At 43.8% G+C, this 17,228-nt stretch overlaps 1 protein-coding gene across 3 annotated transcripts in view; it reads right to left on the reverse strand.

Annotated features, from left to right (window-relative positions):
- The window catches only part of PIK3AP1 (phosphoinositide-3-kinase adaptor protein 1), a 1,689,354-nt gene that overhangs the window by 616,733 nt on the left and 1,055,393 nt on the right, over positions 1–17,228 (reverse strand). For all 3 annotated transcript variants that reach the window (XM_086922323.1, XM_086922324.1, XM_086922325.1), the window contains one exon: positions 8,018–8,200. In XM_086922323.1, coding sequence (XP_086778449.1) covers positions 8,018–8,200 — 183 coding nt within the window. The remainder of the gene's footprint in view (positions 1–8,017; positions 8,201–17,228) is intronic.

A 17,228-nucleotide genomic window follows, 5' to 3' on the forward strand; every position in this document is an offset into this window, starting at 1 on the left:
GAGGGCCCACCGTAATAACATCAAGGTTGTCAGACTACCAGAGGGAGTGGAGGGCTCCTCAATGCTTAGTCACCCTAGGCATGGCAGATTACATTATTTGAACCCTGGCTGGATAACAGCTATGTTTTGGAGGTGCCTGCCTCGTTTGTGGTGCTGCAATGTGGTGGGTGTATTATATCCTATTGTGCTTCATTGTCTCAATTTTTATTTTCTTCTTCTCACTGGGTGGGAGCTGGGTAAATACGGGGCTGTCTGTGCTATGTGTGAATTTCTCAAAGTTTTGCACACTGTTTGATTATTGGATTGTTGGACTTTTTCCCCTACTGAGCATTCTGAGACTCGGTTGTCCCTCGTTGACTGTTCCTAATTTTAGGCTGCTTGCCTCACTTTGTTTGGACAGGATGTACACATATCACAGCCCAAGGGGGGGGTTGAGGGAGTTTTATTGTTTTATCTTGATTTTTTAATTGGTTTGTTTGCTGGTGGTAGGTGTGCAGCATGTGTGACTGTTTTGGGTGCCTGCAGTTGTGTGGCTGGAGTGGGGTTCCATAGCTCACTGGAACACGTGAGTGCGCGTCTGGATAGCTGATGAAATCCAATTGATCACCTGTAATGTGCAGGCCCTCTTAGTACTATAATGTCCTGTCCTACTTAAAGCAGAGGTGGGGCGCAGTTGCGTTTCTGCAAGTCACACATCTATCGGATTCTGAAGGATGAGCCCTATGTAAGGGATGGAGGAGTCAACTGTACCACATTGCTTACTCCACATTTGTGAAGAGGGGCCTTATTTGGATCAGACCCGGGGTGCCCTTTCAATGGCATAAGGCAGTCACCGGCCCTGAGGGCAGATATGTGCTGGTCCGGGGAACATTAGACGGCAAAGATGTCTTCTTGCTAAATATCTATGCCCCAAATACTGACCAACCTTTATTTCTGAATAGCTTGATGTCCCCCCTGCTGGAAATGCTGCCTTATTTGAGGATAGTGGAGGGAGACTTCAATTGCATGGCAGATTTATCATCGGACAGGTAACCCCTCCCTGTGCTCGGCACCTGCACATACATTGGAGGGAACCTTTTGAGCCTGGGCACAGCAATGGGGCCTTGTATATTCTTGGAGGGGTATGGAATCCCAGGGTCTAGGCTTACTCCTATAAGGCTGGCTTGCATAACTTTGAGGTACGTCTGGATATGGTGTTATGTTGTGAACTGCAAACAAGAGGGTGGTGGATGCTGAGTACCTGGCATAAACTTATTCAGACTACTTCCCCTTACTATGCACTTTCAGGTGGTGTTATGGTTGTGTACCGTAGGATGGGTCCATGGTCAGGTGGTATCTCCACACATACATCAAAGCTCACACCACTTACATATGACTGCCTGACTAGGGTGCAGGTGTTGATGGAGGACAAATCAGTTAAGAGAAGGAAATTGAACTGCAACTCTCAGAAGACATCAGAGCAGTCAGGAAAGCTATTTCCTATGATCACTATGTAATCGGCAAGCAGTATATAAACCAAACCCATGGGATAGGCCTGTGCTTGACAATACGTTTCTGAGGTAAACACAATTTAAGACATCCTTCCGCTTTGCAAACTTGTTCGACTATGCACTTTTCTTTTAGCCTTTTTGCCTTGGTTTTAGTCCCAAGAGGGGGCATGCCTTTCACGTCTTCTGTTTGGGCATTTCCTGATGCGTCAAAGTTGCCAGCCGCATATCTGCTCCTGGCTTGGTTTCCCTCACCTACAGAGTTGAGCCATAGCTCTAGGCTTTGCTCCATCTTTTCACTGGGACATGGAGGATCGCGTCACCAAGTGCAAAGTTGGAGCCTCCCAGATTATTTTCCTCTTCTCTGTGCTGTCGACAGGAGAGAGGATGCCGGAATATCAGCGGGACATTGTGCTGACAGATACTTATCCAGCATAGTGCGTTTCTCCTGCTCCGTTTCTTTTATTTTTGTTTACATTCTTGACTGATTTCTTAGCCTCAAATCCAGAGAAGGACCATTCTCTGTGGTACTGGACTTTATAAATATTATTTTCAAGATCTGATTATTTTATCTTGTTTCGGATATCATAATATCAACTCTATCTTTATTATTTGCCTTGCTAATGCTGCTTGAAGAGTGGATGTGAGTATTTGTTATAAAATGGGTGAAGAGTGTATATATTCTTGGTGATTGTGAACTCAGGAATCAATCGATCAATCAGGGTTTTATAAAGCGCGCCATTCACCTGTGAGGGTCTCAAGGTGCTGGGGAGGGGTGGGGGGTGCAGCTCCGAATCAGTCGAGGAGCCAGTTCTTGAGGCTCCTCTTGAAGGTGTGTAGAGTGGGGGAGTGCCTGATGTTGACTGGGAGCTCATTCCAGGTCTTTGCTACGACGCAGGAGAATGCTCTTCCACCTGCTCTGGTTCTGTGGATGCATGGGGTCTCTGCCAGGGCGAGGTCGGTGAAGCGGAGGTTCCTTTTGGGTACGTGGAAGGAGACTCACTCGTTGAGGTATTTGGGTCCGATGTTGTGGAGGGATTTGTAGGCATAGGTGAGTAGCTTGAAGGTTACTCTCTTATCGACGGGGAACCAGTGGAGGTCTTGTAGGTGCTGGGTCATGTGCTTGTGTCGTGGGGTTCAGAGGACGAGTCTGGCGGAGGTGTTTTGGGTGGTTTGGAGCTTTTGTAGGAGGGTTCTGTTGATTCCGGTATAGAGGGCACTGCTGTAGTCCAGTCTGCTGGTTATGAGTGCCTGGGTGTCGGTCTTTCTGCATTCAGGGGGATCCACTTGAAGATCTTGCGGAGGATGCAGAGGGGGTTGAAGCAGGTGGAGGCGACTGCATTGATCTGGTGGGTCATGGTGAGGGAGGAGTCTAGGATGATGCCAAGGTTTTGGGCGTGGCCTGTTGGAGTGGGTGGGTTTCTGAGGGCGGAAGGCCACCAGGTGTTGTCCCTGGCGGTGGAGGAGGGTCTGAGCACAAGGACCTCTGTCTTCTCCGATTTGAGCTTCCGGCAGCTGTTGTTCATCCAGGCTGCGACGTCCTTCATTCCTTCTTGGAAGTCGAGTCTGGTGTCTTCGGGATTCTTTGTGAGGGAGAGGATGAGCTGGGTGTCGTCGCCATAGGATACTATGCTGAGCCCATGCTGTGTGACGATGGTGGCGAATGACAATACACTCTTGTCTCCTTTCTTGCATACAGGGCAACACACACAAGGTTGGTAATTCCCAGAGAGTAGACGTTTCTACTCCCCATGAGAACCCTTCAGAAGAGGGCTTCCAGATATATTCAGCAGTTTTTTTTTTATTTTATCCATTGCCCCTTTCCACTGTGTGTTCTCCTGCAAAGTAGTGGCCTACTTTCGCTCTTTGGGAGTTAACACAAGGTGGAGTAGTTTGACAGCCATCACACCATCGCCCCTGTTGGTTTGATTCTAAGGGTCAGTGGTGTTTCAATCTGACAAACCTGAGAGATTGTCAAACCCACGTTAGGTACCCAGCCTGGACGATGGAAACCAATACTGTCCTTAACATGTAGTAAGGGACCCCCTCAAGCAGATAAGTTGTGGCCCAGGAACAGAGGGGAACAAACAACAGTACTAATGTGAGCGCGTTCCTGCGTTGGCCTATTCATTTAATTGCAGAGCTATGTTTATATATACCTAACTAGGTGACAAAGAAAAGAAACAGATATTGAAATATTCAAAACGTGTAAAAATTTATTTTTTTTCCCCTTTCTTTTTTTTAAATTTCAATTCATATGAGTTCTGTTATAAATCAGAAATCATAAAACATTTATCAATTCATATCAAAAATTTCAAAACAAATACAATCGAATCATAAATATCTACAAAAGAAGAATCTATGTACAACACACAACATTATTTGATAGTGGCCCTTGGTGACACTCATGTCTCAACACACTCACGTGCTAACATTCATACTACACTCAAACTCCAAACTGAAATGGTGAAAGGAACTGGATTGCAAGATGATATTGCTGAAAGAAGGTAGGGCCAAGATGTGACATAAGGCTCCCTTCGCAGATCTACGCGCGTTTCGGCAGTTTACACCGCCTTCATCAGGACCAATTTCATCATAACTGTGCTGATACCAAGGGACCAATAATATCGCACAACACTACAGTCATCAGAGAGGCGTCTTCAATGCATTTCAGAGGATAAGACGTCCTATGTCTTCAATAAACCGGCGGAGGAGGCTTCGTGCGGTGTGAACATATAACTCCAAACGGCGGTGTCCATAAGGGTAATGACCATGGAATAACCTCAACAAACACGAAAGGACCACCCTCGCATATTAAAATTAAGATGTAAAATCTGCCATCTGTTCGCCGAAGCCCTAATACCTCCCCTTGACTACAACCTACTAAGAAGAAGCTGCAAACTTGCCACAAAATAAATTTTAATAGAGTTTCTCAAGTTTCTCAAGTTTTACAATAAAGTTATTTATTGAAGACATAGGACGTCTTATCCTCTGAAATGCATTGAAGACGCCTCTCTGATGACTGTAGTGTTGTGCGATATTATTGGTCCCTTGGTATCAGCACAGTTATGATGAAATTGGTCCTGATGAAGGCGGTGTAAACTGCCGAAACGCGCGTAGATCTGCGAAGGGAGCCTTATGTCACATCTTGGCCCTACCTTCTTTCAGCAATATCATCTTGCAATCCAGTTCCTTTCACCATTTCAGTTTGGAGTTTGAGTGTAGTATGAATGTTAGCACGTGAGTGTGTTGAGACATGAGTGTCACCAAGGGCCACTATCAAATAATGTTGTGTGTTGTACATAGATTCTTCTTTTGTAGATATTTATGATTCGATTGTATTTGTTTTGAAATTTTTGATATGAATTGATAAATGTTTTATGATTTCTGATTTATAACAGAACTCATATGAATTGAAATTTAAAAAAAAGAAAGGGGAAAAAAAATAAATTTTTACACGTTTTGAATATTTCAATATCTGTTTCTTTTCTTTGTCACCTAGTTAGGTATATATAAACATAGCTCTGCAATTAAATGAATAGGCCAACGCAGGAACGCGCTCACATTAGAACCAATACTGTCCTTACCTCTAGTTTAGAGATCATTTCTACACTACAAATTGAAGTCAATGCTTTTCGCACAGAGAATCAGGAGTTAAGGAAGGAACTGGGGCTGTATGGAGGGAAGTAGCTGGGCTGTCAAGGAAGGGCAAATCAGATAGTAGTGGAGGGTCATATATTAGGAATTAGACTCCACCTTCTCCCCTACATACATCAGGTGCCACTACAGAACAACCAGTACAATCTTCTACAGGAGGGAGGACACAGGCTTCTGGATACTTTTCTGCATCACATACCCCTTTGTTGTCTGCATCAGGTCCAGCCTCCATTCAAGTGATACAGCCCCCACAGATACCCCTCGCCCCCCCAACCGTTTCTTTGGGGATCAAAGAAAGTTGGGATTTTCCTCTGTCAGTGCCATTTGCATTTATTATGCAAACCTACAGTGTTTCATGATGAACAGTTCAATACTGCTTTTGCTATGTCATATTTGAGCTTTGGATAAACAGTCATGTGAAGTCCCAAGCAGTAGTTCATCAGAAATAGGATATAAGCGTGGAGTCTGAAAACTAAGGGATCTGAGCCAGATATATTCAGCTGCTTTTTAAAATTGTTATCCTTTCCCCCTTTCCCCTGTGTGTTCTCTTGCAAAGTAGTGGTCTACTTTCTCTCTCTGGGAGCTAAGACAAGGGGTAGCGGTTGGACAGTCATCACATCATCGCCCCGCTGCTTTGATCCTGAAGGACAGTGTTGTTTCAATCTGACAAACCTGACAGGTTGTCCCCTCACAGATTGTGTATGCCTGCTTGATGACACAGTTATCCAGGCCTCGCTTGGTAAGAGGATTACTGATTTTTGGTTTGACAATGTAGATTCAACAGCATCAATGGGATACGAATGAGAGGCCTTCGGGTTGGTAGTGCAAAGTTTCTGTCTCTCCAATAAGATAGCACTCATACATTAGACAGCAGGAGATGGTCCTTAATGGGCAGCCCTGAGAGTTGAAGGAGACATCCATGGGCAGAGAGAAGCTGCTTGCTGAAAGAGAAAAAATTGTATTGTTTGCGATGGTAAAGCACCTGCGGCAATATGACTACAGGGCTGATATTGCAAGGGTTCATGCGGAGAGGGACAAATTGGGGAGCATGTTAGCCTGACTTCTTCGAGAGGAGACAAGGGGGCACACTATCCTTTAGAGTCGAGATTCAATGAGCCAAGACAAGTTAATGCAGGCAGACATTAATATGGTTCTCCTGCACTACTATCGTGAGCTGTACATATTGGGGAGCATGTTAGCCTGGCTTCTTCGGGAGGAGACAAGGGGTACACTATCCTTCAGATTCTGGATTCAGTGGGCCAAGACATGTTCACGCAAGAAGACATTATTATGTCATTACTGCACTACTATCGTGAGCTGTATGCAGTGGGCACTGAAGTTAATGAGTCGAATATTTTGCGTTGCAATGCAGATTTCTCCCCACCGGTCCTGGGGCCCGATTCACAAAGGCAATTTGAGACAAAGTTTAACTAAATGACTTTTGGTATTCACAGATGTCATTTACGAGTTGTATCTTTATGTCCGCATTTGGGCTGAAATCTCCCGCTTGGGCCGTACTCTCGGAACCCGGGCCGTATTCTTCAGCTTGGGAAATGAAATGTAATCAATGGGCCAGAATGCAATTTTTTACAAAAAGGAACATTAGGGAAATGTGATAAAAGGTGGAGGAGGTCATGGAAATCAGTTTGAACAGGGAAAAGAGTGTGGCCGGACACTACATCAAATCCCAGAAAAGTTTGCTACTTTGCATCATGGTACATGAGGTCCACAAATTGCGCTCCCCTTAGTGTTGACTTCAGTGTCAACACTACAGTCAACGCTAAGTGGAACGCCCTTAGTGTTGACTGTAGTGTTGATGCAAAGCAAGGCAACATGATTCCTTCACTCTTGACTTCTTGTGTATCCTGTTCTTAACTGCTCTTTACCATTAAACTTCAGGATGTGTACATTGCCTCTTACATATATTCACAGATATTTAATTACGTCATTAGAGGATCATAGAACTCATAGTTTCTATAATAATTTGAAACAATTTAGCTTTTGCTACTACAGGAGCAAGGGCAAACGATTATGGGATGCTCTTAGACCTTTGCCAAGAAGCACGCACCCACAGTCGCAAATTGAGCCCAACTGTATTATATGAACTTTCTGGTAAAATGTACTATAACGACTAGTTCTACTGAAATGTAAGTGATATTTCGACTGTCACTTTACAAACGACAAAGGTGTCAAGAGGAATCTGCTGTGGTGCAGGTTTCCAGTCGAGGCTTGCAATACTCGCGGTGGGGAGGAAGGGGTTTTTGCAGGGGGTAGGGGGGTTCCAAAGACAAAAATAAACATGCCTACCCGGTTCCCATGCCGCCTTTGCTCCTGACCCGGGTCTCGCGGAGCAACAGGAACAGGAAGAGGCATGCTCCCACCCCTCCCGTAAGCCAACCACAACGCTGCAATGGCAGCGTTGTGATTGGTGCGGGCTCTTGTAGCAAGGCCATTTTCTCTATGTAGGATGCATGCAGCCTACATAGAGGAAATGCAGAGTGCGCATGACTGCTTTAGGCGGACCAAACAATCAGGGCACTCAGAGTGGTGCAAGCCACTCCTCCCCGACCCGCCCACCCACCCGCCCCACACAGGCATACACTCCTTCCCGCCCCCAACCAGGCATACCCTGCCTTCTGCTTTCTTGCAGCGCGAGAACGAGAAACTTAAAATGATATTTAAAATACCATTTTATGTTTCTGCTGTGGGGGCGACGCTCCTCTGCCCTAATGGAGGAGCCGCCCCTGCAGGTTTCTAACCAATGGCAACGGTGAGCTAGCTCTTAAGTTTCTAAATTGTTTCTCATTTGCCTCCTGTGCAAATGGAAAAAACGAAACATCAAAGCAGTAAGAAAGTTGCGATTGTTTATGTACCTTTTGAAATGTACAATTCATCTTCTTCGGTACGGCTGCAGGATTCAGTCCTTGGCAGAGGCTCAGGACGTCTCTTCGTTATCTCTGGAAGGATGGTACCATATTTTATCAAATGAGGTTGACTGCCATCTTCACTTAGTGTGTCAAAAACGTCAGCGTCCTCAGAAACACCCGGACCACTGTCTAACACAAAACACAACAAAAAGGTGAAAGCAAAGTTAGGGACAATCTACATTAGTGGGTGCATTTGCGCTTGATGAATACGTGGATGACTGACGTCTTATGCAGGAAAGATGTGAGAAAACTCAGTCTAAATCTTTATGGTTGTCCCTGTTAACGATCCCAGTACTCCAGGACTAGAAAACCAGAGAGCTGCTCTCCTTAGGGGGCACAGTGTGAGATGCGCCACTCCCAGATGCCTGGGAAGACTGCCGAATAATACGGATGTCTAGTCTCGAGTCCACCTCTTATCCCTTTCATACACCACCCTACACTCCCTGCTCCTTTATTTCACTCGTGAAGAATATTTTTCATCCCCTGCTTTCCCCTTTATTGACAATTTTCCCGTCTTGATCTTCATCTTTCTTTCCTCCTTTCTGCATTGCTCTCTCTTATTATGGGTCAAACTCTATAGATGGAAAAATAAGTTATTTTGCTAAAAAAAGTGTCAATAGGCCCACCGGGCATGACTTACTCAAATGAAGCACTGATTACGTTACCTACAACCTACACTATTTTACCCATTTTAAACCGCCTGACCTGCTATCACTTTGAATTTAGACGGGTGCCAATTAAAATGTAGATTATGTTTTTGGAGAAGAAACAAAACAGTTACATATGAACAATCAGGGGTGTAACTTGGTCAGAAAGATTGGCGTGAGTGTCAGATTTTACAACAACCATGTTGGTATATCATGTACATACATACATTACACAGCAAGCAGGGCGCATTAGTGGGTTTTAAGGGACAGTGGAAAGGGAGCGAGACACAGACTCGTAGGGGGACTAAGTGAGAGAAAACACAATATTTTGTAAAATAACCAACGTCTTTGAAAACTTTCATAACAGAGAGAGTAGAGTGTGTGTGCGCCTTTGTCTGTGTTGTGTAAAAATTCCTGCTGAATTTCAACAGACACCTCACCATACCTGACTGAAAACAGCTGTACCCAACTATTTACCAGAAAATACATTTATTAGGGGTGTGTAACACCACAAACACCCTCTGAGAAGCTACCCTCAATATCATAAATACAGGGGGGGAAAGGCCAAACCAATCAATTTTGCCATTCTGCTCTTTATTGAAAAGCCCATGAAGAAGCTACTTTGTCTTCAATATGTGTGGGCCCAACTACTCTAGCTCACGCAGCTGCGCAACACGGCTAAACCAAAAAATAAATAAATAAAATAAAATAGCTATGATGAAGTCAATGCTGCTGAGCAACATGTTTAAAAAACATATTGACAAAGCCAACAGATCTCGCATAGGCAAACCCATTGGCTTTGCAAATTACTGTTGATATCCTCGCTATTCAACAAACAATGCCTGCAACAAGCACAAATGCATGTAGTCTTCCATACCTTGCAAAACACTTATACAGGATGTGTTCACAATTTCAGAAATGCCCGATTTGCATATGTGGTTTGCTAATGGGGTACGATACGATGTTGGTGCCCCGTGCTTATTTTTTGTCACAGTCTGACCCTGGTTTCCAGTGAGAAATACAAATTTACCAGGGAGTCTGACATTCTGGGTCCTATTCCCCTGGTAATTGTGTACTTTATCAAAGAGTTTCACCTGGAGATTTTGGTTCCTTTCAGAAGCCAAAATCTGTGGGTGAAAAAAAATAGATCTGTGGTTTTCTTATGGAGCTCATAATTACAATAAGCTTGTAACTACTGATACCAGCCTCATCAGACTTAAGAGACTACATATAAAGAGGGCTTACTCTCATAGACGACATCTAAGGGTCCCGGTGGCACTTCCTCTGCAACCTCTGGCCTCAGATGTGGCAAAACCATTGCAAAGAACACAGGAGTGATTCTACACTTTTGAATTTGTGTCTTTTTTTTCGTTATACTAATAGTGAATAATATTGCATTATTCACTATTAGTGTAATAAAAAATGGCATACACTTTGCAGGAATGAGACCTTTGGTGGCAGCTAATGTAAGTAAAAACGCTTTTAAATGTATGCTGTGTGCTTGCTCATGGGTGAGAGTGTTTTTATTGGAGAGGGTGTGTGTATGTATGAGAAAGTGTGAATGTGTGTGTAAACGTGTGTGTGTGGTTCAGTGACAGGTAGTGAGTGAGAATGTGTGAGATTGAGTCTCAGTAAGTCTGAGTCATAACTGCAAGTGACAGAGTATAAAAGAGTGTGAATCAGTGTAAGCCACTTTTAGAATGTGAATGATAAAAAATAAATGAGTGAGTGTGAGTTAGTGAATGTGAATGAGTGTGACTGACAATGTGGTGCTATGCTTCCAAGACTGTAGCTGGCCCTAGCCTACTGAAGGTAATTCATGTCTTATTGAGACATCCATGGTAAAATACTGATGCTGGCGGTGAGTCATTTCTTAGCATAACAGAGACCTGTGACAAAAAGCTGGCACACTAGCGGTAATTCTTGACATATTGGACAACCATGGTAAAATACAGGTAACAGCATACCAGACGTAATTCTTGGCAACCACTGGCTCAAATTAAGCACTGGTATCTCTGACACGGTTGTCTGATTGACAACATTTTAAATCTGACCCTAACATGTTATAGAGTAGAGTGTGAGATACTTGCCTGGTTTCGGTCCTTTTCTTTGAAAGGGTGGGGAACAGCAGGGTGATAAGCAAATTACCCTTCGGGCTAAGGAATCTATTCAGGAGTTCCCCATATTTGGGGCAGCGGGGTTTGCAACATTATTAGATTTAGCGGGCAATTCCCTGGGCACTGGCAATTTGCTGCCCTTCAACTGTGTCACTGTGTTACATATCGAGGTCTAGAACAAGTAGTTTCCTGTGACTCAAAGGCTCCGATTGTAAGTTGGGTAGATCGGTACTCCCAGGTGCAATAAAGTTCCACCCAACTGTAACCAGCCTGGTGTTAGTGCACCCAGATTTCTCGGATGTGGGAACACCAGTGTGGAGCCCCCTTAAGCGTTTCAGGTGCCTGTGTGAATTCCAGATGGCCTAGTGGGGCTGCTTAGAGCTTTGTGCTTACATGTGAAATAATGCAAAAGTGTATTTACTGCCCATTGAGTGCAGCACCTGCTAAACGAACTGAATTAATTGGCACAGTGTTGGAATAAACAAAACAAACCCTGCACAAAAAACTGAAGCTGTAATCAATTGTTGATCAAAAGGTTGAATAGAGACAAGAACAGTAACTGATACCAGCTTCTACACAGCCTTCTATTTAAATCAGTACAACATGGGAAAACCTAAATCTACAAATATAACAACTGCATGCCCTGGTGTGGGGTGCACCAGTGCCTACATCAACAAAGTAAATTCAGACCACAAGGACCACATTTAAACAGCAATGCTGTTTTTTGCAAAATGGTTACCAATGAGCTGTATTATGTAAACAACAGGAGATGAAGGGTCAAAAGGCCACTCTTATACCCCTTTGAAATACTCAATCAAAATCAACAAAAGAGTGACTAAATAAACAGAAATACAAAGAAAAAGAGGGCAGTGAAGTAATACGATTATTTATTTCCACTAAGGTAAGATTACCAAACCCCAAAGAGACAGCAGTACGGTAGGTTTTACATGCACAGTGCAGAAAAAGAACCCTCAGGCACCAACTGAAAAGTCGGTTGCCAGTTGTCTTCATTGGGTTCTTGTTTGGAAAAATAGTCTCCAACAGTGATAGAAAAGTGAATTAAAAGGAGTACGGACTCGAGCCGGGGATGTGTACACGTTAGGTCTTCAGGAGGGCAGTCGCCGGGACGAAAATGCTCCGGGCGTGAAGAATCCCCCTGCCACGAGCCTAAGGGGCACTGCTCCTAATGGATGTATGACGTTACAACGCATACTTTTACAACGCCTACCTTTACAACGCGGTTTTTACAACGCATACCATTACAACGCATAATGCTTTTAGGCGCTGGATAGTGAATAGTTTAATTTACTATTCCAACTCCAGTCCCCATGGATAGTAGGGAAGGTTATTGGATAGTAAATTAACCTATTCCCTATCCTTGAGCGCCCCCCAGCGCAATGCGTTGTAATAGTTTGCGTTGTAAAAGTTGCGTTGTAATGGTAGGTCGTTGTAAAAGTTGCGTTGTAACGGTTGTATACCGCTCCTAATACGCACAAATTCTTCATCCCTCACGCTTTGGAGGGGACGCACGAGGAAGTACCTGTGCACCAGTTACATTCAAGTTTGTAATCCTTATTTTTGTCCCGCCCCAATTGGTAGCGGCGCCTTAGCGTGCATCAATCACGAGGCGCGGACTACTTTGGTCCTGATGAATGCTGAGCTGATTATTGGCTCCTTATAGCAGAAACATGTCGACCCTTGTGTGTTTTTTTGTATAGGACTACTTGGTTCCAACTAACATAACTATCCGTATGTCCGCTCTTCACTAATGTTTTTAATGGAGTCAGAACTACCCCCTTATTAAAAAAGTCTTTCAGGTTCGGGGAGCAGTCGTACTCCTTTTAATTCACTTTTCTATCACTGTTGGAGACTATTTTCCAAACAAGAACCCAATGAAGACAACTGACAACCGACTTTTCAGTTGGTGCCTAAGGGTTCTTTTTCTGCACTGTGCATGTAAAACCTACCGTACTGCTGTCTCTTTGGGGTTTGGTAATCTTACCTTGGTAGTAATAATCGTATTACTTCACTGCCCTCTTTTTCTTTCTATTTCTGTTTATTTAGTCACTTTTGTTGATTTGCAATGAGCTGTATTGACTGGAGGACAAACTAGTGGGTGGTAGAAGCAAGCACAATATGGATAATCTTACTACTGCTGAACCAAGAGCTCTATTCAGTCTTAGGAACGATTACTCCCTTGTCATTCGAGAGGCTGACAAGGAGGGTAACGTTATTATCATGAATAGGTCCGATTATGAACATGAAGCGATTAGACAATTTAGAGATGAAAACTGCTATAAGAAATTGGGGTCTAATCCATGTCCTGGAGCTATGCCTGTGATAAATATACGTCTTGCACATTGGAAAGAAATAGGGCTTTTATCTGAGACCAAATACCAGTATCTTATTATCTCACATCTCAGGTTTGCATGTTTGTATCTTCTACCGAAGATACATAAAAAAGCAAAAATTTCTCCCTAGCCGTTCTATAATATCTGGCAATGGATCTTTGACGGAACATCTGTCTAACTTTGTCAACACATTCCTCAAGCGCTGGTGGTTAACCTTCCGACTTATATTCAAGATACGAAGGACATACTAGACAAGGTAGAGGATTTACAGTGGGATGATTCAATGTGGTTGGTCACCATTGATGTAGAGTCTCTCTACATGTGTATCAAGAAAGAGTATGGAAAGATGGCGATTGACTATTTCGGGGAACATCCTTTACGACGCGGATGTTACCCGGCGCTACCATTACGACGCATCTCTTACAACGCAAGTCGTAACCACGACTTGCGCTGGAGGGCGCTCAAGGACAAGGAAGAGTTAATTTACTATTCCAACACCTTCCCTACTATCCACGGAGACTGGTGTTGGAATAGTAAATTAAACTATTCCTAAGTCCGCAGCCTACAGCGCAAGTCGTGGTAACGACTTGCGTTGTAAATCACGCGTTGTAATGGTACGCGTGGTAATAGCCCGCGTCGTACCGTCATACATCCACTATTTCTTATCCACTAGAAGAGCGACTTTCCTAGAGCAAAATGGTATGATTCTGGAAATGATTGATATAATCTTAAGTAACAATTTCTTTCTATTGAACCAGGATTGGTATCATCAACAACAGGGAACACCTATGGGATCTAAATGTGCACCTTCCTATGCAAATTTGTTCATGTGATGGTTCAAGAAAACTTATGTATGATCTCATAATGCTGGACTATAGACGAAGGATGTCTTTTTTGGGGGGCGCTACATAGATCATGTTTTTATGATTTGGACAGGCTCTGAAACCAACTTGCTACAATAATTTAAATATCTAAATGAGAATCCATTCAATGTGCGCTTCACTATAAACATGTGCAAGACCAAAATTACATTTATGGATCTAGAATTGTATGTTGAGGATCGCAAATTACAAAGTATGATGTACAGAAAAGAGACCACCATCAATAGTACATTGTACTTTAATAGTGCTCATCACTCAAGTACTAAACACGCCATATCTTTTGGTGAATTCATTCGGGTTAGTAGAAATTGTAGTAATGATGTCCAGTTTGAAAAACAAGCTCAGGACTCTCTGCAACGTCTTAAAAAGAGAGGATACAGGGACTATGATCTCATACAAGCACTCTGACGGGTGAGATGTGTTAATAGAACTGACACACTCAAAGTTACAATCAATAAAAAATCCCTAATAAAGAACTTTTGGCATTTATCACTACACACTCAAAATTAAACCAAGATCTATTCAAAATTGTACATAGACACAGGAAAATCCTTAGGAGGAGTGGGTTCTCTGTTATGTGATAAACCTGCAATTACCTATAAAAGATCTGAAACCTTGAGGGAAATGCTATACAGCGACCAGACTGACTGCTGTCGGTACCTGGCTTAAACGCCCTAGAGGTTTCTTTACGTGTGGAAATTGCAATGACTGTCATATGGGCATGAATAGAACCTTATACTTTTCGTACAACAACAAAGGATATCAAACACTTCATAAACTGCCAGTCGACTTTTGTAGTTTATGTGATTGTCTGCAACTGCTCTAAGATTTATGTTGGTAGCACAGTGAGGCAATTACGAGTGCGTATCTATGAACACCGGAGAGCGAGACTGAGGAATGATAGCACTAATGCGCTGGGTTCCCATGTCTGTGATTCTGGTGTCCCCAAAGCTAATTTCAGGTTTCATGCAATTGATTATGTCCCTCAAGATAGAAGGGGTGGCAATAGAGAGCTACGCTTCAGCCAGTTGGAGGCGCATTGGATTTGTAAATTAACCCGTTTACAGCGGCAAAAATTTAGCCGCGGTGACGGCGTTCGGCGGAGTGGGTGGGGCTGCATCGGCCGTTGGTCGTGCGCAGCACCAGGGAGGTAGTGCTCGCGTGGGCCAACGGCCGACACGAGCACTGAAGCGGTTAAGGGCAGTGATGTCTGGATTAAATTCTGATAATGAAATGCATTTGCTGTTACAATCATAATATCATGTCTTTTGATCATGACAACGTGATATTGTCTGCTATATTCTGGAATATGAGGTGATTGGTCACATCTGGTTGTAAATTACCATAAGTGGTGTATATGAATTTGTTTTTAACGTAACCCAGTCATGTTTTGAGAACCTACTTACTGGGAAATGTGAGCTGTGTATTTGTCAACTTTGACTACTTTGGGGCTAATTGAGGGGGGCCATCCTCTCACTTGTGTTGCCCTAAGTAGTCATCTTTTCTTTCCTCCATGTATATATTTTGTTGTATATATTTGGTGCATAATTGTGCAATTTTGAACATATAAAGCACATTAAGAAAATATTTATCGGGGGCGGAGCCGGGCCGGCGGCCAAGATGGCCGCACTGAGTCCCGGCTCCGCCGACCTTCTCTCCTCACCGCCTGTTTCGCTTGCCTGCCCGTGAGAGCGCGGAGCTTCCGTGCGTCGGAAGGGACGCCGAGGTGAGGCGTCCGATTCCGGCGAAATTCCTGGCTCCGGGGACGGAGATACGCTCTCCAGCGCAGGGCGGCCTGCCCGATGCCGGCGACCGGGACCTCGCGTTTCGCTGCACCCGACCACCAATGCAACAACAGCGGACACATCAACTTGTGAAGCGCCGGTCTCTCGCCAGGGAGCCTGAAAAGACCCTCGATACTGCCGACGCCTTTTCCAGGTGAAATGCACACTCCTCCTGGGCTGCTTGCTTCTCCCCCCCACCCCCCTTTTCCCCCCCAGCAATTTTTGTTGGCTGCCGGACTCTGAGAATTGCTCCCTGTCTATCTGGAGCATTATGCATGCCTGCAACTTGAATTGACGTTTTATCTCCAGCTCATGGGCGCTGGCGAGAGCACGATGGTAATGGGGGAGGTTGGGGTTCCCGCATTGGGAGTCTCCCCCATGTTTCTTTCCCTATCGTGGGCTGTTGGTTACTGCCTTTCCTTTTCCTTTCTTATCTCTTTATTTCTCTTATTCTCTTGTCTATATTTCGGGTTCATACTGGGCGACAGGCACGCTGCTGGGGGGTAGGCCATGGCCACATGCAGGGGTGCAGGGTGGGGGGATGGGGGAGGGTTTTGTTGTTTTCTTATTTTTCTTTGTTTCTATGGCCTTCTTATTCTTTTTTGTTCCTGGCTAATTCTATTCTCTCTTCTTTATTCGGGATCTTTGTGGGGGTAGTTCTCTGCACACTTGCCTTCCTTCGATTATTAAGGAAGATTTAGACTGCTTTGCTATGGCGAACGAGAACTTATTGGTGGGCGGACTGCTGGTTTCTTTTTTGACTATCCTGATACCGTGTGCAATCATTACCTCCCACTGGCAGTTTCTCCTGGACTATGATCATCCTGCCTCTTGAGCTTCCCCTGATTTGTTTTGATCTACTTATACTGCCACAGATCCTGCCCCTTCCACTTTATTTTAAAATGAAACCTTCATTAATCCTGTTGTTTTCTTTACAACATTGCTCTCCTGGGTTACAACCGAGCATATGTGGGACGGAACTTTGCACTGCCATGGTCTAATTGCTTTGCTCAGTTTGAATCTGTTCCGATGGCTGATTATGATGTTCTGCTTTGTATCGATTGTAACTGATCTCACTTTCATAAAAGTTTTCCAAAAATTAAAAAAATATATATATATTTATCAGTTATTTATTGTTGGTTTAGGACCTAATCATGAGCTTTATTGTGAATATTTGATATGTTTGCATTTTGTGTAAGGATGAGTATTTAATAATGATAACCTTGCTGTTATTAATGCTTTGTTAATGAATTATTTACATGTGTAATCACAGGATGTCAGCAGAATATGATCTTTGACTTTTATGAGTGCTACAAATGCACTGGTTTCTCTTCTTTTTCATTCTCTTCTGACTACAGTCCGATCTCCATTCAGAGA

This window comes from Lissotriton vulgaris, chromosome 5 (genome assembly GCF_964263255.1).
Source record: "Lissotriton vulgaris chromosome 5, aLisVul1.2, whole genome shotgun sequence".
Lineage (NCBI taxonomy): Eukaryota > Metazoa > Chordata > Amphibia > Caudata > Salamandridae > Lissotriton > Lissotriton vulgaris.